Source organism: Macaca fascicularis, chromosome 4 (genome assembly GCF_037993035.2).
Source record: "Macaca fascicularis isolate 582-1 chromosome 4, T2T-MFA8v1.1".
NCBI classification, from domain to species: Eukaryota; Metazoa; Chordata; class Mammalia; order Primates; family Cercopithecidae; genus Macaca; species Macaca fascicularis.
Window position 1 is genome coordinate 116,384,949 of NC_088378.1, and position 24,974 is coordinate 116,409,922.

A 24,974-nucleotide genomic window follows, 5' to 3' on the forward strand; every position below is an offset into this window, starting at 1 on the left:
TTTGTCTTCTATCATCTAGGTGTTATGCAAAGCCACAATAAACTTCACAAATATATGAATTGAGTGAGTGAATCTATAATTCTAATGACTCAAATGAAGCTTAGAATTTTGGTTAGCAATGAAAGAAATACGTCATGCACTTGCTGAGGTCTATGGTTCACAGAACCCCAAGGTACATCAAGAACTGTATCAAAACACCTCATGTACCCTTCAAATATATACACCTACTATGTACCAACAAAATTTTAAAAAGAATAAAGCTCTGAAAATAATTAATCAAATTACAAAAAATTAATCAGATTACACAGATGTGGTTAATTTTGAAATTTTTGCTTTTTCATGACTATAAACATTTCTTATAATAAAATATTACCTGATTTATTGACACATTCTTTTCCAAGCAGTTTGTTCACAGTACAATAGAAGTCATCAGTGCAAAGACACTCTTTAAATCGGAAATTGCTTTCCACTAAGTACTGGATACTCAGGTTACAGTATGATGAATTCTTCATCTTGCAGGGGTCACCTGGATCTCACAATCAAACACATAACACTATAGATACAAATCTTATTATAATTTTGGACTCTTCCTCCCCAAAGGACTTTTAACATATTAATCTGAATAATTAATTAATATGGTAAGATTATCTGGGGTTGCTGCAGGATGCCCATATAAGTGACTTTTTTAAAAAAACATGTATTTTCATTGAATATTTTCCATAATGTACTTTCTATATTAAAACTTGCTGCATTTCGAAATAGCTTTTTCCTACTTAGAACGTCATTTCTTGCTTTTCAGTAAAAATAAGGCTACTCTTACACGAGGTGACCAGAATGCTCTCTAATCTTAGTGTTTTATCAGCTTATCTATTTTATTAGCTATTTTGTCATAATCTGATCTTTCATTTTCATGTCATTGTAAGACTATAGTAAGAGGAGTGCAGGCGGCTTTAAATTTATCATTAAAAATTATGTGGTCCTGGCACATAACACTCAACAAATATTATTGAATAAGTCTTTCATAATTACCAATATTTCTTTTTCTGCATTAATTTAAAAATATATATTCCTCTACCTGAACATTTTCTTTTAATTATTCTGAATAAAAATACTTGAGTTTATTTCATTTGTACATTTGAGAATATGTATATTTCAGCTTCATACATAAAATAATTATGCAAATATTATTGCAATTTACTGCAAATGACTTGCTATTTGTAAGCTGAAATTAATAAATAAGTTACTATTTGTGACACCTAAATATAATATTTTGACAGCATATTTTAAATTGCCTTATAAAATGCAGCAAGAAGTTTAATCATCAAAATAAATAGATTATACAATGTTCTACTGTATAAATTGACTATGTTCTACTATAGAGTTTATTCTATTTACTTTTAGTGAAAGGAGTCTTACTATAATGCTCTCATTCAATGCTTATTTAGCTACTTGAATATTCAAAATATATATATTTTTTCTTTTTAAGGAAATACAGGCCGGGCACAGTGGCGCACACCTGTAATCCCAGCACTCTGGGAGGCCGAGGCGGGCAGATCATGAGGCCAAGAAATTGAGACCATCCTGGCCAAGATGGTAAAACCCTGTCTCTACTAAAAATACAAAAATTACTATGTGGTGGCGCGCACCTATAGTCCCAGCTACTCTGGAGGCTGAGGCAGGAAAAAGAATTGTTTGAACCCGAGAGGCGGAGGTTGCAATGAGCCAAGCTCCAGCCTGGCAACGGAGCTATACTCTGTCTGAAAAAAAAAAAAGAAGAAAGAAAAACAAAAGAAAAAAAGAAAATAGCAGTCACTCTCCAATATTCACATTCTCAACTCTTGAACCTCCCCACAAATGTTTGGAAGGTAGCACAAGCTAAAAACAAAACTATAGCTTTACTTGTTCTTAACATAGAATTGAAAATACTGTATATATGTTTCAAGAATATAAAATGTACATTATACATGGACAAATACACAATTATTATAACAAATCTTATTTTTTCTATTTTATCATTGACATATATAATCAAAATAACCTTTTATTTGAAAAAAATACTGCCATGGTTCTGAGAAGAATGCGTAAAATTGTAGCATTATACATGGCGTGAAAGGTAAGAAAATAATCTGAAATCTTGAATAATGCTGCCCTCAGCATCAGTAATTACAGCACTTTAGTAATTAAGAAAATCCTTTTGTAATTAAATTTGCTAATACATGATTAAAAGTGAATCGATTGGAGGTCAAGACTGAGTAAGATACTTAGGGAAAAACTTAGTTCTTAGGATAATGATGAAATATCAAATCCTATTTTTATCTTAGTAAAAATAAATCATTTAAGTGTATTCTTAGCAACTTGTTTACCTGAATCATTGCAGGCATCTTCCATTATTCTCCAAGCATGTTTACATCCATTTGCATCATGTAGGCATTGCTCTCTTAAATATGTGCAATTATTGGTTTGGGAAGTATATTCATTTTCCAAGCTTAGCCCCAAAGCTTGAATAACAACAACAACAAAAACAAGTTTGTAATATAAGTTTGGCATCCATTTTCTTCGAATATAAGTTATTCATGATAAGGAGCAGAATTATGGAAAACAACATGTAGTGAAATTATTGATGGTGGGAATAACCTTAACCTCCTCTCTAGCTGTAGATCTATACTTCTTTCTATAGATTCTTAAATGAATTACTTTAAATTTGCTCATTTTGACTTCTCATCATCTATTCTTCAATTATAAATTATTTTTATTACTATTGTTCCATTAAAACTGCTCTTAAAAATGTCTCTACCCCTTTAAAGTCTAACTTAATGGTTTTAAACTTTATCTCGCCATTGAGCATTTTGTTGACTTTTTGTTTTTGAAACTTTTCCTTTGCCAGTCCTCCCTTCTTGTTCTCTTGATATTTATCCACTTTGTATTTTCTGACCACAGCTAAAATTCTTCCCAGGATCATTTTACTTTTCTAGTAAAGTATAATTTTAGCTTAGGTTCTCTTCTCAGACCTCTTCTATTTTCATTTTATACATTCTCTGCAGAAAATTCCATGTACTCTTATGGTTTGAACTAAAGTCTGATGATTCTCAAATGTATAATTCAATCTCAGTATTTCCAGTGTTCCAGTCATAGATACGTAATTGTTGTCTCTACCTGAATGTTTCAGAAACACTTTCACGGGTCTTCATCATCATTGTTCCACTGTGGTCCACTCTACTTCATCCATAATGCCACAATTAACATAAGCACCAAAACCAGAAATCTTGGTTTTGTGGTGGACTATTTTCCATCCTCAACTTCACTCTCCCATATTCATTCTTGCCAAATTTGTTGACTTTCACTTTGAGCATTTGTTTAACTTATTAGTCAGTCTACCTCCAGTTTGAATCTTATTCAGAACCTTATTCAGATAGGCTCTGTATAACCCCTAATCTACCTAATGCACTATTCTAGTCTTGCCATTTTTCTGTTTATATCCTTTAAATGATTTCTCATATCAGGGCTCTCATATTCCTCACCATGTGCAATCTGGAAGACCTCAAGCATTTATCATTTCCCAAATGATCCATGTTGTCTTACACCTCTGTGTACATACTGTCTGGTTCCTGATGAGCATTTTCTTTCTTTTTCTTCCGGAATAACCCTTTTTGTTGTTTAAAACTGAACACAATTATTGGCTATTTTCTGGAAACTTTACTTGAATTCTATCCTCCCCTTTTTCCACACCCAAAATGAATTTGACGTCTTTCATCCACTTACTAGAACTGTAGAGATCCCCCAATTACAGAATTTACTGTTCCGTAGTGTATATATTCATGTGCTTGTTTCCACCACTGGATTGTACAGCTTCATCCACAGACATTAAGGATAATTTATAACTGTATTTTGTCATCAAACACAATTATGCAGTATAGGTATTCAATAAATGAATACTGACGTATACCCAACTTATTAGTTGTTTATATATAAGATATGTATAAATAACGGATAACATCTAAAAAAATAATACCTTCCAGATATTTACAAGTTACTTTTGCTAGAGGAGAAATACAGCAAATTTTCCAAAAACAATCAAGAAAATAGCAATGTTAATGTGTTACACAAGTTAGTCAAATTGATTCTGCAAACATATGAACTGACACTAGCCAAATCAATTAATAGAAAAAAAATGGGGATTGCAGTTGTATTACAGAGACAGTTACAGTAACTGTCATCAAGAGAGTCAAGCTATAACTAAATAAGAGTGAAATTATTTGAATTTTTAAACGCTGTTGTTAATCATGAATCACCTGTGACAATATAGAGTGATCGGCTTCAAGTAAGGCCTTGAAATCTTTTTTTTTTTTTAAATCTTACCTCTTTCCAAATCTCATCTTATAAGAAGAATCCAAGACAACTGATTGGACCATATGTACTACTTGCTGGGTCATTGCACTTGGAGATTAGGCCCATGGGTGTAGCTTGGTAACATTTTCCTTGCTGAGGGCTGGAGTGGAAATGGACATATCAGCTTTCTGTTTTCTCATGTGTTCATGGACAACCACATCTAGCCAAGCCCTTGTACTCTTTAGTTGGCAAGCCCAGAGAAAGAAAAAGACGACCCTTTTGATCCTAGCCCAAAGTTACTTGGTCAAATCCAGTTTTCCAAAGACCCAGAAATAGGAATTTGAAGTCATAAACTCAACTTATAAGAAAATGGTTATTAATGCCATTAATCATTATATCTTGTGAAAAGCCCCCTCAAGAATCTTATAAGTGATAATTTCCTGGATATATCAAAATTTCATCAGTACTTCAGAGTAATAATCACTTGGAAATACTACATGTTATCTTCCCCAATTATGTTTTACTTCCTTACACATTTTCAGTTTTTGGTTGAACAAGCTACTTAATAGATTATTTTATAGGATTTTCCACACCTTCTACTCAGACAAAATATTGACTCAGCTAAGAAAACCACCTCAATGATTTGGTCCACAAGAATCAGAAATATAACTTTACCTTTCCAAAATCTGCCTTATTCATTCCTGACTATGATTTGTGGTTTTATATTTAACCTAGGATTTTTCAAGAATTTTCCTGTAATGCTTAATGAAAAATAACTTCTATTTTTGGATAATGCTGCAAATTATATCACTCTTTTAAAGACGTATAGGACTCATTATCCTATTAAATGGTCTGAGTTTTTTAAATTCATTGTTTTCCACATTTCTTTGCCAACAGACATTTTCCTCATTATAAGACCTATTTAATGTCAAACAAGCATTCTAAAAAATATAATATGGGAAATGTTGGTACAACCTATCAAATAGTATAATTTTAGTTCTAACAATGTTAAGAAATTATTTCCCTCCTTCATGCAACCTGGCGTCAAGTTAATTTAGAAGTAAAAGATGAAAATAAGAGGCCATTGCCTTTTCAACTGAGGTCATAATGAGTCTGTAATGTATTTTGTGAGCTTCATTATGTTGCTGCCTGATCTATAAAAATTATAGTTTCCTATATTTCTCTTTACAACAAAAAAAGAACTTTAGAAATATTAACAATCTTTATAAAAATAAGAAAATATTTTAGGAATAATTACAAAAAGCAAAATTCTGGAACAATGGAAGACTATTACTTAAACCAAAGAAAAACTGAAAATATATAAGGGATTTCTCTCCTTCTTAGCTTGTTTCCTTGACTTGATATGACTCTCCTTTTATGTTCAACACAATTTAATGTAAACTTTGCTTTCCTGCCCACAAGTATGCCTTTATTCATCAAGTGTATATTAGTTTAAAGGTAAAATATCATATTTTTAAAATTACTATCTAGCTACAATTACAATTATTCCTTTTCTGAATTCAGTTTATAGATTCTACCAAATGCTAAAGAAGCTATAAAATATTCTCCAGTCACACATCTAGCAAATACATTTCCATGGGTTCTGCATTAAATAAAAATAAATTATTTTTCATCAACATCTTATAATACATTCATCGGATCCCATACATGAGAAGTAAGTCCACACTGGAGTTCTAGATCATAAAAATTAATCAAAATATGAAGCATTTTGATATGGTGTTAATTTGTTTTATTTCACTAAATTACTTCTAGTTAGTAAATATTAACACTGTAGGTAAACTGAATGGTTTAAATTAACCTTATTTTTATTAATTTCAAAGCAAAATAAATAAAATAGATAATAGTTTAAAATTTTTCATCTTATAACTTGTAAAAAGATACTGGAAGGTTTTATTTCTAAAAGGTTCTAACACGTGTGAATTCCATCAATCCTAATAAATAACTCAAAGTCATTGGGTTACTTTATACAATAAGACAGAAACAAGCTGAGAGATTAATGCAATTATCATATTCTGCATTATCCATAGAGTTAGAAATAAATGAGTAAAAGTGAGCGTACATTTTTGCAAGATGAATAAACCATGGTAAAGCATAAATTTGTAATTTACTTGGTACTTCATATTATAAACTCCTGTTAAGCTTAAGTGTGATAGTGTTCAGTTTAAAAAGAATTAGTATTATGAATAATTCAGATAAACCAGAGGCACCATTCACTTACCCAAGAAAATAAGCACTATCATGCTGGACAACTCACAGCTGTTCACCTGGAAAAAAAGGCAGATGTGTTTCTTCTGACAACTTTCTTAACAGTAACTGTACAGAATAAGGCTTCAGCCTTGGTGTTTGCTTCCTAAAGGCATTACCAGTTCAAGTCAGCTTCCTGGGTCATCATTTCCTCCCTAGTGTTTCCTAAGCTGTGAACTGTTCTAATTATATTCAAATTCAATTATTCTCCTGAGGGTGCTGGTCTTGGATAGTAGGATATTATGCCTCGGAGAAAGCCCATGAGCCAAATACTAAGAGAAATGATACATAATCTGCACATTCATGAAAAAGGTTTACTTTCCTTAACTAAAATACTACACTACTTAAAAGCCTCCCAAATATGACCCCAAATTTTCACAGACACTTGGGCATACTCAGTTTCCACTTTTTTAATTAGCCTCATTAAGGCAATTTCATGTCATTTGAGGAAACAGAAAAGCAGAAAAAGCATAATAGCCCTGGAAAATGTATGTGAAATCCAAGTTATACTAGAATTAGCCTGATATACCTCATACATTCTGGGAAGCTGCTTCCCAAACTATGTTGTATTACATGTGCCACAAACCCCAGTATGCTTAAAAATTATGCCACTTCAGCTACAGTATCTAATACCCTTCAAATACAGCTACAGTGTTAAAAAAAAGAAAAAAAAATTTCTTCCCAGTGATGCAGAAATTCCATGTTCCACTGGAAAGTAATCATCTACATTTGTGCTCATCCCTTGACAACTATTTTTTTTCCTAGTTTCAATGAAGGGACTTATTTATCTTATGTCTTAGTTTGGCTATGACCTTCTTCATGTAAACCTACAGCATATCATCTTTCTCGGGGTGCCATGAGACTTCTATTTTAAATCACCTGGAAGCCTTTCTATAATGAACGCTCAAAAAATATATAAAATGCTGCTTCAGCAAGAAATTAAGAAGATATAGGGATGGGAGAGAAGTATTTGTGCAGTTACACAACTGAGTTTTTGATTGCATATTGTTCATGTTTATTTTATGCTAGTAGAGAAGTTATACTATATTTCGTTTTCCGCAGGCATAATGAAAAAACACAGACTCTAGAGTCCAACAAACAAAAATTATAACACTGCTTTTCTCTGTAGATCTAGATGAGGGACTTAACTTTGGAAGTTATTCACTCCTCTGTAAAATGTGTTGATTGTGTTAATGCTTGCTGTAATATAAAGTATGTATATGAGGGGCTTACATCACACAAAAAAATTGATTATATTACATTCACTGAATTAATTATTACATAACAGAATGATTATAATATCATAAAATTAATCAATCTTCTCTTCATTTCAAGGGATTGAGTCATTAAACTTTCCTAATGACTTCTACCAAGATAATTGTTCTTTTTGATATAAGCCAACTTAAAAGGACTTAAGCTAGGACAGACGTGGTTACTACCATAGTTGAAGAGTCCAGGGGAAGAATTAAATTTGGGCGTGTTTTAAACTGTTTTTTTCTGGGTCTAAGTTGTTTGTTTCCTCCTGTCTCTTAGCTGCATTCTTCTCTACCAGTTCTATTCCCAGAAAGGCTATTTCCTTCTGGTGGGAAGATGGCTGTGAAGTCCTTGGCAAACATCCTTCTCTCTTAGAAAGCAGAGTAGAAAGTGTGATTCTTTTCCTATTAAAGTTGCAGAATTAAGTTACATCAGTTCTAGATGTGTCAAGTGCCAATCAGTTTTACAAAAGGAACTTACCCCATGTCCAGTATCATAGATATAGGTTGTCAGTGGAGTTGGCCCTATTCAAAGCACAGAATCTGATGGTGCAGAAGGGGTGCATCATGAAGGAAAATTATGGTATTAGAAGCAGCAGCTGAAGGGATCTTGGGGCAGCAAAAACCACATACTTAGTAAAGCATCTAAGTACTGAGTTTAAGAACAAAAAACACAAGGAAAATAAACTTACAAAACAAAGGAAGAGAGTAACATATCTTTCTGTTCAAGGAAGGTGATATAATTATGATTTTCTAGAGTGCAGTGATACACAGATCCTGAATGTAAGACTCAGTGACTAGTGCTAATCTTTGCCAAACAAGTACAGCTGCTGAGGTCCATAACTTATAGGTATAGAAAGCACCTGTAGTCATATGGCTGCTTATCCAAAACAAAATAATATCGGCTGTATTACCATTGAATGCCTGTTCATTGAGCCATCAGTCCTCTTTGTGTATAGACTCCTTCTCAGAATAATATTTTAAGGGCAAAACATTTTTAAAAGAATATAAAGCAATTAAGTATGTTAAAACATACTTGTCAAAATGTTTTAAATTTGTGATAAAGTAATATATATGCTTTATCATTGCAGAAGTAAATATCAAGATCCAAGTAAGTCTAAAAATACTGTCGTTTCAGTGTAGTGATTATCATAGACCCTAATTTGAGAGAACTTCCACAAATAAAATGTTATATAACAATATCTGTAATTTCTATTAGGGACAAAGATAGCACAGGAAGTACTAAATTTCAATAAGTTGAGTAAAGAGATAACACAATTTTACCCCAAGCAAATTATAGACACCTCAAATTAATAAAGCCCAATTTAATGTCAATGAAAATAATACTTTCATTTAAATGAAAGCTGCTATTGAATCAGAACATTTTAGAGATAGAATTATCAATTTTGATAGTTTCTAATTATAATGTGTGCCTGATTTTAAAATGTATTCTACATTTCAAGTAAAATGTTGTAATATATAAATGAAACAGAAGAAAGTACAGCTGCTCTGGTGGGAATTTTCATGAGTAGTCCTAAGCTCTACTTATTGGGCTTTGTAAGCACATCCACAGCTGCTACTGAAGCATCCAAAGGCTCTGAAATTCCCATTCAAAATTCCCTAAATTGATGTAATTGCTTTTGATAAACTTTGTTTTAGCTAACGTATCATTCTCATGACAGTTAAATGCACTAGACCTCACACCTTGGCAAAAGACATGTAATATTTACTAAAAGACTTTTGTGTCAAAGACTCTACAAAAACAAAAATGAGGAACAGACACTAGTTGCATGAATTGGATAAACTAGAATACAAATTAAGCTACATGAAAAAAGAGAAAAAAAGAAAAAATATTAAATAAAACTCTGATAAATCAGTAAAAAACACTTCATATTAAAGGGCATTTCTTTTTGGAACATAAAGTTGTTTAAATCTTTTGTTCAATGACATTCGACTTCCTCCAATCACCTTTGCATTACCACTATATCTGTCTACTTAAAACTTTTGTAGCATGCTACTGTCTGGAGGAGTCTTTTCAGATCTAGCCAACCTAAAATTGACATTTCTGAAAAGAATACATACATATGTCATGAGTTTCTTGGCTAAAAGACCTGTAAACAGAGTTCTCAGACACCGAGTAATAAAAACAGATATGATGCAGTATTTTTTGGAGAAATTTAAAAATACTCTTGCGGTTTTTTATTGGAGGACCTCACCAAAATAATAAAATAATAATAATAATAATTAGGTTTACTTGATCACCTCACCATAACTTGCCCATCAAACTCCTCACTAACAGCCTGATGAGGTGTGGCCAGGAGTGGAGGGACAAGGCAGCCAAAATCGGGAGAAGCTGAGAAACCACAAGGAGGCAAGACTCTGAGGTTTGTTCTGCGGACTTCAGATGGACTAACATTACTGAGACTCAGTGGATGAAGAGGAAAATATAAGTGCTAATTATGGGTGGCCTTTTATGCTTCACCAAGAAGACTAACAGAAGAAAGAGAGGCTTTTGGTGAGTTCCAAAAGGGAGTAACCTGGTTGGGTTTTGAAAAATTGCTTGAGCAATGCTATGGAAGATGGTTTGGAAACAAGGTAAATTGCCTGTCACGAAGCTATGTCAGTAGTTTAGGGGAGAATGACAAGGGCTGAACTAAAAGTAGCAATGATGAAGAGAAAATGGCAGGTACAAGAAATGTCAGAATTTAAAATTTCCAGGATCTGGAGACCAGTTGAGATGATGGGCAGGTTGAGAAGGAGGAGGAATGAATTCTTACTTTTGTTTTGTGTGACTTGGTGTTGGTTGTCACCATTTATCAAGACACAAGGCTCACAATTCAGTGCTCTATATACAAAATCATTCAATCTACTGATTAAGTTAAAAATTATGATTAAACAGCCATTCCTTTGGCTCATGTCATCATTTGGGAAGACAGGCTGTCTGTCTTCAAGAGAACCAAAACAGCTCCAAAAAATAAGATTGGATTGCCTTAGAGGATTAGTATTAAGTTCTGGCCCTCAATCTAGCAGGAAATCAAGAATGGATTCATTTATTATTTATTTTTTAAACAATCATATTAATGGAAGTATTAATGATATCACCAATTTATTTACTTATAAAAAAAAAAAAAGCTAAATGCTAGCCAGTATCTTAACGTAGGTATGCTAACATAAAAATGGCAGGTAAAAATGTTTAAAGAGGATTAGTTCCATAATTCATTCTATATAGCCTGAATATTTAATGGTATCGGATTAGAATAAATCGCATGTATCCCTCTTCATGATAAGAAGGTATATGTCATATTCTTTCTTTTCTGGGTAAATTAATATACTCAATCATATCAGTCCAATTTGGCTGAGACAGTGCTCTCCCCTTTCAGCTAAAATTGAGCAAGTCTCCGTGGTTGTGTTTTGTTGATGGTTGTGTTACTCTATTAGCTGGGTCTGATTTTCAGAAGTTTGTTACATCTCTAAGACCATAATTAAAATGAACTATTAAAAAGCATTCTTAACTCCTTTAAATTCCTTACTGTAACTCGTTTGCTGCTCTCTGTTTCCCATTTTATGTTACTATTAGAGTCTAGTGCACATTCTAATTATCACCGTGAAAAGACGTTATGTACCTGCTGATTCAGCAAGGTTATTACTAAATGAAGGAAGACCAATATCTTACCAGATCACCTCAAAACATTATACATTTGTATTCACATTTAATGTTTTAGTCCTCTTTTTTATAGAAGGTAGTAACCTTTGAATTGTGGCCAGACACTGCCAACATTGTCTTTCAGAGAGATGACTTAACGGAGGTAGTGTATGGTCCTGCTGAATTCCAGATTGGGCAATTTTGTAAGGCCAGTTCTCTCAATGATACACTGGAAAGGGGCTCTGGACATTCCATGGGGGAGATGTCTAACAGTAACATAAAAGGATTGTTAATAAGTTGCTAAGGCTACCGAAAACAGATCTATAACTGTTACAATGATCTTTTCCTTTTCAAAATAGTTTTTAAATTGTAAAGTTTTGGTACTTACATATATAGCATTTGAAAAATATAAGAAATAAAAGTAGCCAGGTGCGGTGGCTTACACCTGTAATCCTGGCACTTTGGGAGGCTGAGGCAGGTGGATCACCTGAGCTCAGGACTTCGAGACCAGCCTGGCCAACATGGTGAAACTCTGTCTCTACTAAAAATACAAAAATTAGCTGGGCACGGTGGTGCATGCCTGTAATCCCAGTTTCTCGGGAGGCTGAGGCAGGAGAATCGCTTGAACCCAGGAGGCGGAGGTTTCAGTGAGCCGAGATCGTGCCATTACACTCCAGCCTGGGCGACAAGAGTGAAACTCAAAAAAAAAGAAAAGAGAGAAAAAGAAAAGAAAGCAAGCAAGAAAGAAAGAGAAAGAGAGAAAGAGAGAGAGAGAGAGAAAGAGAGAAAAGAAAGAAAGAGAGAGAAAGAGAGAGAGAAAGAGAAAGAAAGGAAAGAGAGAGAAAGAGAGAGAAAGAGAAAGAAAGAAAGAAAGAAAGAAAGAAAGAAAGAAAGAAAGAGAAAGAAAGAAATAAAAGTATTTGTATTTAAGATACCCAGTTGTATCTACTGTTACTTGGTGATGAACTTTCTTTAAACTGTTTTCCTTAGACGGATGTCAGCAACATGGCAGAACAGGAAGCTCCCGGCACTCCCAATACTCACAAATGCACAGAATGAACATCTCAATTAATTCCCTCTGAAAGAAAGTCAGAAATAAGTTGAGAGACTCCTGCCTAGCAGGCAAGCAAGAAAACATGCATGGCCGGGCTAGGTGGCTCACGCCTTTAATCACAGCACTTTGGGAGGCCGAGGCTGGTGGATTATTTGAGTCCAGGAGTTCTAGATCAGCCTGGATAACATAATGAAACCCCGTCTCTACCAAAAATACAAAAATTAGCTGGGAATGGTGGTGCGCATCTGTAGTCACAGCTACTCAGGAGACTGAGGCAGGACAATCACATGAACCAGGGAGGCGGAGGCTGCAGTGAACTGAGATTGTGCCACTGCACTCTAGCCTGTGCAACAGGACGAGACTCTGTTTCAAAAAAAAAAAAAAAAAAAAATCCAAATAAACAAAACCCAAACATGCACTTCAAATGGGTAGACAAATCTGAGGCATTCTTGAGCATGGACCCCTTTCCAGGTACTTCACCATATAACTGAAATCACTAACACTCAGCTTCTCCCTGTGGAGAAGACTGGGACCTCACATATAGCACCCTAGTTATAAGGTGCCCAACAGTTTGGCTCTTTAATTCACCAACTCTGGGAGTTAGAGAATTAGGCTTACACAAGTTTATTTAGACCACAGGAAAAAAGTGGCAGTTTTATGTGTGTGTGCAAGCACTTTTTCAGGGGCTTTAATACTGTGAATTAGCACAGAGACAAGACTCAAAAGTACCACTACCTGTTTCTCCCTGGAAGGTTTACAGCATACTCCCCTAGTGGCTACTTGACAGTCTGGGTTCTAACTAACACCATCTGAGAGTTAAAGGGGCAAGCAAAAAGTAGCTCTCTAACAGCCTGAGCAGCAGCTTAGCACTTCCTGAGACTCTTCCTCCAGCTCAACTTGGCAATAATCCTAGTTCTCCCAATTCTCTCTGGAAGGAGTGTGTTCACCCACAAAATGCTCTAACTTTTACAGCATTTACCAGAAATACTATATCCCAAAACTTCTGGCTCTAAGAGCAGAAGAGACTAGGCATCTACAAGTCTCCCTAGATCACAGAACAAAGAGATGGTTTTAAACAGGCATGCAAACCCTTCCAGGAGCAATATCTCTTGGGAGCAGTATAGAACAGGGGCTAGAATGCACAGCTCCTTTTGTTTGTTTGTTTGTTTGTTTGTTTTTTGTTTTCTCTCTAGCAGCTTACTGCACACTCATCCAGTGACAACTAGACAGCTTAACGTCCAGCTTGCATCAGGGAGCGAACAATGCAGACTAATAGTAGCTGTCAGGTAGACTAAGCAGAAAGTTGGCATGTCCCCAGCCTATTTATCCTAGAGTTTGTTCACACACCAAGTGTCACAACTTCTATAGGTCTATTTATTTCTTCCATTATTTTACAGTCTACCTATTCTTGAAAAGAGTTTGTTCACAAATTAAGTGTCACGACTCTATAGTTCCCACCCAAAGGACTGAATTCTTAACAGGCTAAGCTTGGGAGTGGTGGGGCTTTGCATTCCTAACTTACTCTAGATCGCAGACAACAAAGACATAGACAAACAATGGCTCCACTTCCAAAAGCTGTGTTCCCAGAATCAAAAAGTGTGGCCTGAACACAAATACAGGCAGTTTCCATAGAACCTCTCCCTGGCTTCGTGCAGAGAGAGTGGAGAAATAACACCTGCACCCAACTTCAACATGAGGATAGAAGGAACTGGACCACACATCTAACACTTGCATTAGAAATTTCTGGCCACGCCACATTTTGAAAGTCTGGCCTCTATCTTACAGTTCACAGAGTATTGATAGGACATGGCATATCCCAATCTCCTGGGAGTCACCAATAACAGAAACAGTGGCCTGGACAAACACAAAGCTTTGAGAAGCACGTTAAAATTTTTTGTCAAATGGACTAGTGGTATTTTTCTTCTACACAGGTCCTGTTTGATAAGACTGGGAAAGGCAGCTGTCTTATCCAACGTGCAGAAAACAACACAAGAGTCAAGGAAACTAAAGAAACAAGAAATATATATTTCAAATAAAGAGCAAAATAAATGTTCAGAAATTGACCCAAGTGAATGAAAGAGATGTAATTTACCTAACAGAGAATTTAAAATAATAATTATAAAGATTGTCACTAAGGTTCAGAGAGAAATGCAAAAACAAACTGAGAACTTTAACAAACGGAAAGTATATAAAAGTATCAAATCTTAGAGCTGAAGAATATTAAGCTAAACTGAAAAAATCAACAGAAAGGTTCACCCGCAAATGAGATTAAGCAGAAGTAAAACATCAATGAACTCAAAGACAAGTCACTGAAAATCATCCAATCTGAGTAGCAAAAAGGAAAAAGAATGAAAAAGAATGAATACATCTTAAGAGACATACTGACACCCTCAATCAGAGCAATATACACATTATAGGTGTTTAGAAGGAGGAGAGAGAGACAAGCACAGAACATATTCAAAATATAATGGCAGAAAATTTCCCAGTACTGGGGAAGAAAATAGAAAGCCAGATACAGGAATCCCAAAGAATACCAAATAAAATGAATCCAGATAAATCCACACCAAGTACCTATATATCAGGAAATACTGTGAAGCCATAAAACAGAACAAAATCATGTCTTTTTCAGCAACATGGATAGGCTACTGGAAGGTATTATCCTATGCAAATTAACACAGAAACAGAAAAACAAATATTGCACGTTCTTTCACATAAGTAGGAGCTAAACATTAGGTACACACAGACATAAATACAGAAACAATTGACACCGTGTGCTCCAAAAAGGGAAAAGGAAGGGTCCAAGAGCTAAAAAAAAAAACACTTCCTATTAGATACTATGTTCACTATCTGAGTGGTGGGATCAACAGAAGCACAACACCACACATTATGTCCCTGCAGCAAATCTGCACATGTACCCCTTGAATCTAAAATTTAAAAAAGGAAAAGAAACCCACATCAAGGCACATCATAACAAAACTGTCAAAACTTAAAGGTAGAGTATGGAAAGCAGTAAGGGAGAACTGAATTGTCACATTTAAGAGAACTCTGATAAAACTATCAGCAAAATTCTCAGCATTAACCTTGAAAGCTCAAGGGAGTAGGATAATATATTCAAAATTCTGAAAGAAAAAACCTGCCAATCAAGAATAGTATACCTAGCAAACCTGTCTTTAAATAATGAAGGGTGTTAAAGACTCTCTCAGAGAAACAAAGGCTGAGTTTGTCACCATTATACCTGCGTTATAAGAAATGCTAAAGGGAGTTCTTCAAGCTGAAGGAAAATAATGCAAAATGTAAAATAGAAACATGAAAACATGTGAAGGTATAAAATGCACTGGTAAAATTAATGGCATTTTTCAAATCCAAAACATTCCAAAATTATAATGATGGCAAACACATCAAGGATTTCTCTAGTATAAGGGTTAAAAGGCAAAATTCTTAAAAGCAACTACAGCTACAATAATTTGTTAAGTATACATATGATTAAAAGAGGTAAAGAATTACACCAAAAACATTAAATTTAGAAGGAGGAGAGTAAAAGTACAGACTTTGTGTAAGTGATCAAACTTAAGTTATTATCAACTCGGCATAGCTTGTTATAGGTATAAGATGATTTATGTAACCACAAAGTATGAGCCTATAATAGATACACAAAATATTTTGAAAAATTCAAAATATATCACTACAAAAAGCAAACAAATCCCAAATAAAGAAAACAAGAGATAAGGAAAAAAATGTAGGATCTAGAAAACAACTTGAAAACAATAAAATGGAAGTAGCAAGTTCTCATCTATGAATAATTACTTTAAAGGTTAATGGATTAAATTCTGTAGTCAAAAGGCATACAGTACCATGATACATACCAAACAAGATCCAACTATATGGACCTACAGAAGACTTATCTTACCTTAAAGGACACTCACAGTTTGAAACTGAAGTGATGGAAAATGATATTGCACTCAAATAAAAGAGAGCAGGGGTAGCTATATTTATTTCACACCAAATAAACTTTAGGTTAAAAAAAAAACTGTAAAAAGGGATAAAGAAGGTCAGTATATTATAAAAAAAAATCAATGAATCAAGATAATATAACAATTGTAAATACATATGTGCCCAACACTGAAGCACCTAAAAATATAAACCAAAGATTAAGAGATCTGAAAAGATACATAAGTGCAGCACAATAATAGTAAGTAATTTTAATATCCCACTTCCAACAACAGAACTACTAACTAGACAAAAAATTAATAACAAAATATTAGACTTGAACTATACTTATACCAATGGAGTTAACAGACATATGCAGAACATTTCATCCAACAGCAACAATATATACATTTTTCTCAATTATACATGTAACATTCCCTAGGATAAATCGATAGACCACAAAACACATCTTAACAAATATCAGAAGATCAATATTATATCAAATATCTTTCTCAATCACAAAGGTATGACGCTAGAAATCAATAACAGGAGGAACCAAGAAAAATTAGCAAATATATGCAAATTAAATGACATGCTCCTGAAAAACTATTGATTCAAAGAGGAAATTTAAAAATTAATTTTAAAAATATATAAAGAAAAATGAAAATACAACACACTAAAATTCATGAGATTCAGCAAAAGTGTTTCTAAGAGGAATGTTTGTAATACTAAATGCCTACGTCAAAAGAGAGGGTGAAAGAGGGAGAGATTTTATATAAACAACTTAATGTTACCTCTCAAGGAATTAGTAAAAGAAGAACAATCTAAGCCTAAAGTTAGTGGAAGAAAAGAAACATTTCAGAGCAAAAATCAATGAAACAGAAATTAGAAAACGAATACAAGAGATCAATAAAGCTAAGGGTTGGTCTTCCAAAAAGACAAACAAAATTGACAAACCTTAGCTAAATTAACTACGGCAGAATAGAGGTGGTTCAAATGAACTAAATCAGAAATGAAAAACGGTATCACAATTGATAATACAAAAATACAAAGGATCTTATGAGACCACTATGAACAATTATATGCCAACAAATTGGACAATGGAGAGGAAATAGATAAACGCTTTGATACATAACCTTCCAAGATCAAATCATGAAATTAGGAATATAAACGGAACAGTAATGAGCAAGGAAATTAAATCAGTAATGAAAAGTCTGCCATCAAGTAACAGCCCAGGAAAAGATATTTTCATAAACGTATTCTACCCACATTTAAAGAAGAACTAATAATAATTATTTCCATACTCTTCAAAAAATTGAAGAGAAGGAAACACTTCCACAATCATTTTGTAAGGCCAACATTAGCCTGAGACCAAAGTCCGACTAAGAAACTAACAGAAAAGAAAATTACAGATCAGTATTACTGATGAATATGGATGCAAAAATCCTCAACAAAATACCAAAAACTATATTCAACAGTACATTAAAAGGATTATTCACCATGGTCAAATGGAATTTATTCCTGGGATGCAAGAATGGCTTACCATATGCAAATCAAGTGGGGATTGTTAATGGGTGCAAAAATATAGTTAGATAAAATGAATAAGACCTAGTATTTAATAGCACAACAGGATGACTACAGTCAATAATAATTCATTGTATATTTTAAATAACTAAAAGAATGAAAGTGAAATTCCCTAACACAAAGAAATGATAAATGCTTGAGGTAATGAATACTCCAAATACCCTGATGTGATTATTAAACATCATATGCCTGTATCAGAACATTGCATGTACTCCATGAAAATACATACATATTGTGTACCATAATAATTATAAATAATATTTTTTAGATTCACTCTGCTTCTAGGTCTACAGATGTGGTTTTCTACCTATCACAAAATAAATTCATGAAAGTAAAAAACAATTAAAAATGTGATTCACCATAGTAACAGAATGAAGAATAAAAACAATGTAACCACCTCAATAGATGAAGAAAAATCATTTGAAATAATTTAACATCCTTTCATGATAAACTTTTGAAAATCAGTTATAGAAGGAATATTTCTCAACACAACAAAGACCATATATAACAAGCCTACAGTGAACATCATACTCAGTGGTGAAAAGTTAAAGTCTTTTGGATCAGGAGCAAGACAAGGATGTCTGCTTTCATCAATTATGTTCAACATAGTACTGGAGGTCCTAGTCAAAACAACTAGGTAAGAAAAAGCATTCAAATAGGAAAAGAAGAAACGAAATTGTTTGCTGATGACATGATCTTATATATAGAAAACCCTATAAGACTCCACCAAAAATAATTGTTAAATTAACAAATTTAGTGAATTTGCAGAATACAATATCAACTTACAAAATCAATATTATTTCCATACACTAACAATATACAACCTGAGAAAGAAATTTTTTAAAAATCCCATTTACAATAGTATCTTACACACACACACACACACACACTCACTCATTTAGAAGTAATCAATGGAATATGATAGAAATAAACCCACATAACTATGGTTAGTTGATGCATACACACATGTAGGAGTAAATTCAACCAAGGAAATTAAAGTTCCACATACTAAAAACTATAAAACACTGTTGAAAAAACCTGAAGATGACACAAATAAATGAAAAGCTGGTCCATGCTCATGGATTAGAACAATTAATATTGTTAAAACGGTCATACTACCCAAAGCAGTTCCAACGTAATCCCTATGAAAATTCCAATGCATTTTTCACAGAAATAAAAAATTGTAAAATATGTATGAAACTACAAATAGCCACAAATAAAAATCTTGAGAAAAAATAATGCTGCAGATATCACAGTATCAGACATTAAAACACATTACAAAGCCAGCAGCGTGGTACTGGCATAAAACCAGACATATCAATCAATGGAATATGATAGAAAGCCCAGAAATAAACTCACATACCTATGGTCAATTAAATTTTCATAAAAATAACAAGATCAAACCATGGGGAAATGACAGACTTTTCAATAAATGTTGTTGGGAAAACTAGATATGCACACACAGAAGAATCAAAATGAACACTTATTTCAGCCCTTGCACAAGAATCAACTCAAAATGGATTAAAGACTTAATATAACATAAGACTTGAAACTATAAAACTACTAGAAGAAAACATATGGGGAAACCATCATGACCTGGGTATGAGCAGAGATTTCTTGACCCCAAAAGCACAGACAATAGCAGCAAAAATAGACAAATGGTATTGCATCAAACTAAAAAGCTTCTGCAGGAAGGAAAGGAAACAGTTAACAGGCTAAAGAGGCAACCCACAGATTGGGAGAAAATATTTGCAAATTACTCATTAGATAAAAGGCTAATATCTAAAATATGCATGGAACTCAAACTCCTCAATAATAAGAAAACAAATGATCCTATTAAAAATGGGCAGAGGACTTAAATAGACATTTCTCAAAAGAAAACATAAAAGTGGTTAAAAGATACATGAAAAAATGCTCAACATCTCTAATCATCAAAGAAATGCTAATTAAATCACAATGAAATATTATCTTATACCTGATAGACTGGCTATTATCAAAAAGATGAAAACTAACAAGGGTTGATGAGGATGTGGAGAAGAGGGAACCCTTGCACATTGTTGATGGTATTGTAAATTAGTACAGTTATTTTGGAAAACAGTATGAATGTTACTAAAAAACTAAAATTAACTACACAGTCCAGCAATTCCACTTTTGAGTATATAGTCAAAGGAATTAATATCAGTATGTCAACAAGATGTCTGAACTCCCACATTCACTGCAGGGTTATTAACAATAGCCAATATTTGAAAATAACTTAACTGCCCACCAACAGATGAATGGATTTTGGCAATATGGTATATATAAACAATGGAACACCATTCAGCCTTTGAAAGGCAGGAAATTTTGTCATTTATGACAACATGGATGAACCTAGAGGACATTATGCTAAATGAAATAAGTCAGACACAAAACAACAAATACTGCATGATCTCACTTACATGTGTAATTTAAAAAGGCAAACTGATAGAAATACAGAGTACAGTGATGGCTATCAAAGGCTATTACACTACATTGTAACTAAATGTACTTAAAAAATAATATACTTTATATTTCAAAATAGCTACAAGAATGGATTTTAAATGCTCTCACCAAGAAGAAAAGATAAGCATTTGAGATGACAGATAAGTTAATTAGCCTGATTTGATCATTCCACAAGGTATGTTTGCATCAAAATGTAACATTGTATCCAGTGAATAAATACAATCACTATTTGTCTATTAAAGATAAAATATTACTGAAGAAAAACAAAAGATAGGCTAATTCCCCTTGAGGAGGGGTAGTGAATACCACAGTAAGTGTGTATAGTAGTGATTCATCTAGCTGTTTCCCAAAGGGACCAACTGCCAGAATTTGGGTAATGGTAGTATCAGCATATGGATAAGAAGAATACCTAGATCTATTGTGGAATCTTAAAAAAAATTCAAAAATGTTTTACTTCCATTTATTTATTAGATTTTTAAAGCATAATTTTTATATTTGTATACACATTTGGACATTAAAATGTAAATAGCCTCTTTATTATTATTCTTGCAAAATCAAGAAAATAAAAAAAGTTCACCATGATATGACTACATATGTGTAAGCAATATTAATATTTGGCTACATTTCTTAGATTTTTGCCATATATACATATGCACCATATATATCATTTTTGAATGCAGAGATAGTACAGGATTATTTGTTCATTAATTATAGATGAAAATAATGTGAACAAAGGCCTGGTGAAAGTTAACATCAATTCTGAGTTTCCAGCTGACTATTTCCCCCAAACTTCCACATTTACTTACTGGATTTAAAGTGTTAATATATATATTTTTTAAGAAAACAGACCCTCCAAATTCTAAGTGTTAAAGCAGAAATTCAAGTGACTCAAATTCTGTGAAAAGAATATAAACATTATATCCATATAACAATACATTTTTTGTGTCAAAATTACTCAGTTGTAAATGTGGTACATATATACCACGGAATACTACGCAGCCATAAAAAGAAACAAGAGCATGTCCTTTGCAGAGACATGGATGGATCTAGAAGCCGTTATCCTCAGCAAACTAACACAGGAACAGAAAACCAAACACTGCATGTTCTCACTTACATGAGGAAGCTGAATGATGAGAACACATGGTCACATGAGGGGTAACAATATAAACATACACTAGGGCATGTCGGTGGGGCAAGGGGAAGGAGAGTATCAGGAGGAATAACTAATGAATGCTCAGCTTAGTACCTTAGTGATGGGTTGATCTGTGCGGCAAACCACCATGCCACACGTTTACCCATGTAACAAACCTGCACATCCTGCACATGTACCCCAGAACTTAAAAGTTGATGAAGAAAACAAGAATTATTCAGTTGTCTTGTGATTATACAAATAACCTGTAAAAATAGTTAAAAAATAAAAAGAAAATTATAAATAATAAATTGAAAACATGCAATTAGCCTTCTAAAGATAAATGATATAATATTTGATATATAGCTTTCAAATTTTCTAGACATATTTGTAAACATATACCATATGTATGCTATACAGCTATACTCTACATAGTGTTCTGTAATTTGGTTTGCTCTCTTACCAATGCCCACAAAGACCTCTCCATGTCCGTATGTAAATAAGAAAACTGTCATATTGACATCGACCCAGTGTTCTATTATGATGCTTTAAACTTTATTTAACCCAATATTTATTCGTTTATTCAATAAATATTTATTGAACACCTATTACATACCAGGCCCAGTTTTTGCTTTAGAGACATGTATTAAGCCATCCTTGTACTGCTATAAAGAAATACCTGAGACTGAGTAATTTATAAGAAAAGAGATTTAATTGGCTCATGGTTCTGCCAGCTGCACAACAAGCATAGGGACATGCGCTTCTGAGGGAGGGTCTCAGGGAGCTTTTACCCATGGTGAAAAATGAAGCAAGAGCAGGTACTTCAGATGGCAAAAGCAGGAGCAAGTGAGAGGAAGTTCAGGGGAGGTGCCACACAGTTTTAAACAACCAGATCTCGTGAAAAGTCAGAGCCAGAGCTCTCTTCTCACCAAAGGGATGGCCCAAGCCATTCATGAGGGATCTACCCCATGATCCACATACCTCCCACCAGACCCCATCTCCAACACAGGGAATTACATTTCAACATGAAATTTAGGTGGGAACAAATATCCAAGATATATTAGATAGATAATAAAAGAGCTCCTCTTTTGGAGTTTATATTCTAGGTGATTAATGCAAGCATAAAAAAAAAAAGTAAATACTATCTACATCAGGTATCTGTAACTCCAAGGAAAAGCATAAGGCAAGGCAAAGAAGATAAGATATAATGGAGTTGTGCGGTTAAGAATGACTATTTTACAATGGTCGAGTAAGTAAAGCAACTGCAGAAACAAGACACTCAGAATAAGTGATGAGAGATTACAGCTAGAGAGAAGAACGATTGCAAAAGCCTTGAGATTAAGTATGCGCTTGATGTGTTCACAGACTAGCTATTGGGCCACTGTGGCTGGGCAGAATGGGCAAAGGGCAGAATGGATAGGGGCCAGAGAGGCTGTGGGGACGGATGCTATGGGAATTTACAGGGATATAGTAAGGACTTCAGTTTTTTACCTGAATAAAATAAGGACCCCTTGTGTGCCTGCAATTGGTGGGTTCTTGGTCTCCCTGACTTCAAGAATGAAGCCACATACCCTCGCAGTGAGAGTTACATTTCTTAAAGGTGGTGTGTCGGGAGTTTCTTCCTTCAGACGTTCAGATGTGTCTGGAGCTCCTTCTTTCTGGTGGGTTCGTGGTCTTGCTGACAGGACTGAAGGTGCAGACCTTCACAGTGAGTGTTACAGCTCATAAAGGCAGCATGGACCTAAAGACTGAGCAACAACAAGATTTATTGCAAATAGTGAAACACCTACCCTTCCACAGCGTGGAAGGGAACCCAAGCACGTTGCCACTGACTGGCTTGGGCAGCCTGCTTTTATTCCCTTATCCGGCCCCACCCACATCCTGCTGATTGGTCTGTTTTGACAGGGAGCTGATTGATGCATTTACAATCCTTTAGGTAGACACTGCTAGATCTAAAAGTTCTCCAAGTCCCCACTAGGTTAGCTAGATACAGAGTACCCATTGGTGTATTTACAAACCTTGAGCTAGACACAGAGTGCTGACTGGTACACATACAATCATCCAGCTAGATATAAAAGTTCTCCAAGTCCCCATCCGGCTCAGGAGCCCAGCTGGCTTCACCTAGTGGATCCTGCACCGGGCTGCGGCAGAGCTGCCCGCCAGTCCCCAGCCGTCGCCTGCACTCCTCAACCCTTGGGCGGGCGGTCGATGGGACCGGGCGCCAGGGAGCAGGGGGCGGCGCCCGTCGGGGAGGCTCTGGCCATGCCAGAGCCCAACGTGGAGGGGGGCGCTCAGACATGGCGGGCTGCAGGTCCCGAGCCTGCCCTGCGGGAAGGCGGCTGAGGCTCCGCGAAAAGTCGAGCACAGCGCTGTCGGGCCAGCACTGCTGGGGGACCTGGTGCACCCTCTGCAGCTGCTGGCCCAAGTGCTAAGCCCCCCACTGCCTTGAGCAGGCCCACTGGCCAGCCGCTTCGTGTGCGGGGGCCCGCCGAGCCCGTGCCCGCATCCGCCGGAACTCGCACTGGCGCTCCGGAACTCGCACTCGCCAGCAAGCGCTCCTCGCAGCCCTGGTTCCCGCCTGCGCCTCTCCCTCCACACCTCCCCGCAAGCGGAGGGAGGGGGCTCCAGCTTCAGCCAGCCCAGAGAGGGGCTCTCACGGTGCCTTGGCGGGCTGAAGGGCTCCTCAGGCACAGCCAGAGTGGACGCCGAGGGCAATGAAGTGCTGGGAGGGCTGCTAGCACATTGTCACCTCTTACTTGGAGAGTATTGAGTAGTGACAGTTTTGTTGACATTTTTAAGGGGTTTTAATTGCTTTCTTGTTGAGAATAAACCATAGAGAATTAAGGTGAAAGTAGGAAACCTAGTTGGGAGGCTAGCAAGGTGCATTGAAATAAAAGATCACGAAGATATTGAAAAAACAAACAAATGACTGAAGTGAAAGGGGAAATCCATAAGAACAGAGCATCCTAGAAGCCAAGTAAGGAAAGTGTTTCAGGGAGAAGGGAGTAATTAACTACAAATAACTCAAGTAAAATGAGGACAAAATACTGATGTAACAATGTGGAGGTCCCACGTGACCATAATAAAACAAATATATGTGGGATTTGGTGAGGAAGACCTAGATGAAGTGGATTCAGGATCAAATTCAAACAGAGGAATTTCTGATCACAGGTAGTTTCTCTTTCAAGGGAATTTGCTGTGAAGAGAAACAGAGAATTGAGGCAGTATCTGGTGAGAGATGTGAGGTCAACAGAGAAATGCTGGAAATACTAGGTTATACTTGTTCCATACCTAAAGCACTTTTCTGACTAA

At 35.1% G+C, this 24,974-nt stretch overlaps 1 protein-coding gene across 5 annotated transcripts in view; it reads right to left on the bottom strand.

The window, feature by feature from the left end:
- GFRAL (GDNF family receptor alpha like) overlaps window positions 1–24,185 on the bottom strand; it is an 83,211-nt gene extending 59,026 nt beyond the window's left edge. The window contains exons 1-6 of one of the 5 annotated variants that reach the window (XM_074039035.1): window positions 23,681–24,185; window positions 23,154–23,410; window positions 6,566–6,611; window positions 4,357–4,486; window positions 2,364–2,498; window positions 374–526 (exon numbers count right to left, since the gene is read on the bottom strand). In XM_074039035.1, coding sequence (XP_073895136.1) covers window positions 374–526; window positions 2,364–2,388 — 178 coding nt within the window. In that variant the 5' untranslated portion in view covers window positions 2,389–2,498; window positions 4,357–4,486; window positions 6,566–6,611; window positions 23,154–23,410; window positions 23,681–24,185. Of the gene's footprint in view, window positions 1–373; window positions 533–2,363; window positions 2,499–4,356; window positions 4,487–6,565; window positions 6,705–23,153; window positions 23,411–23,680 lie in introns of those variants that run through there. The other 4 variants (XM_015449291.3, XM_074039033.1, XM_005552696.4 and 1 more) reach the window with 4 other exon arrangements.
- Between the last annotated feature and the right edge of the window lie 789 nt (window positions 24,186–24,974).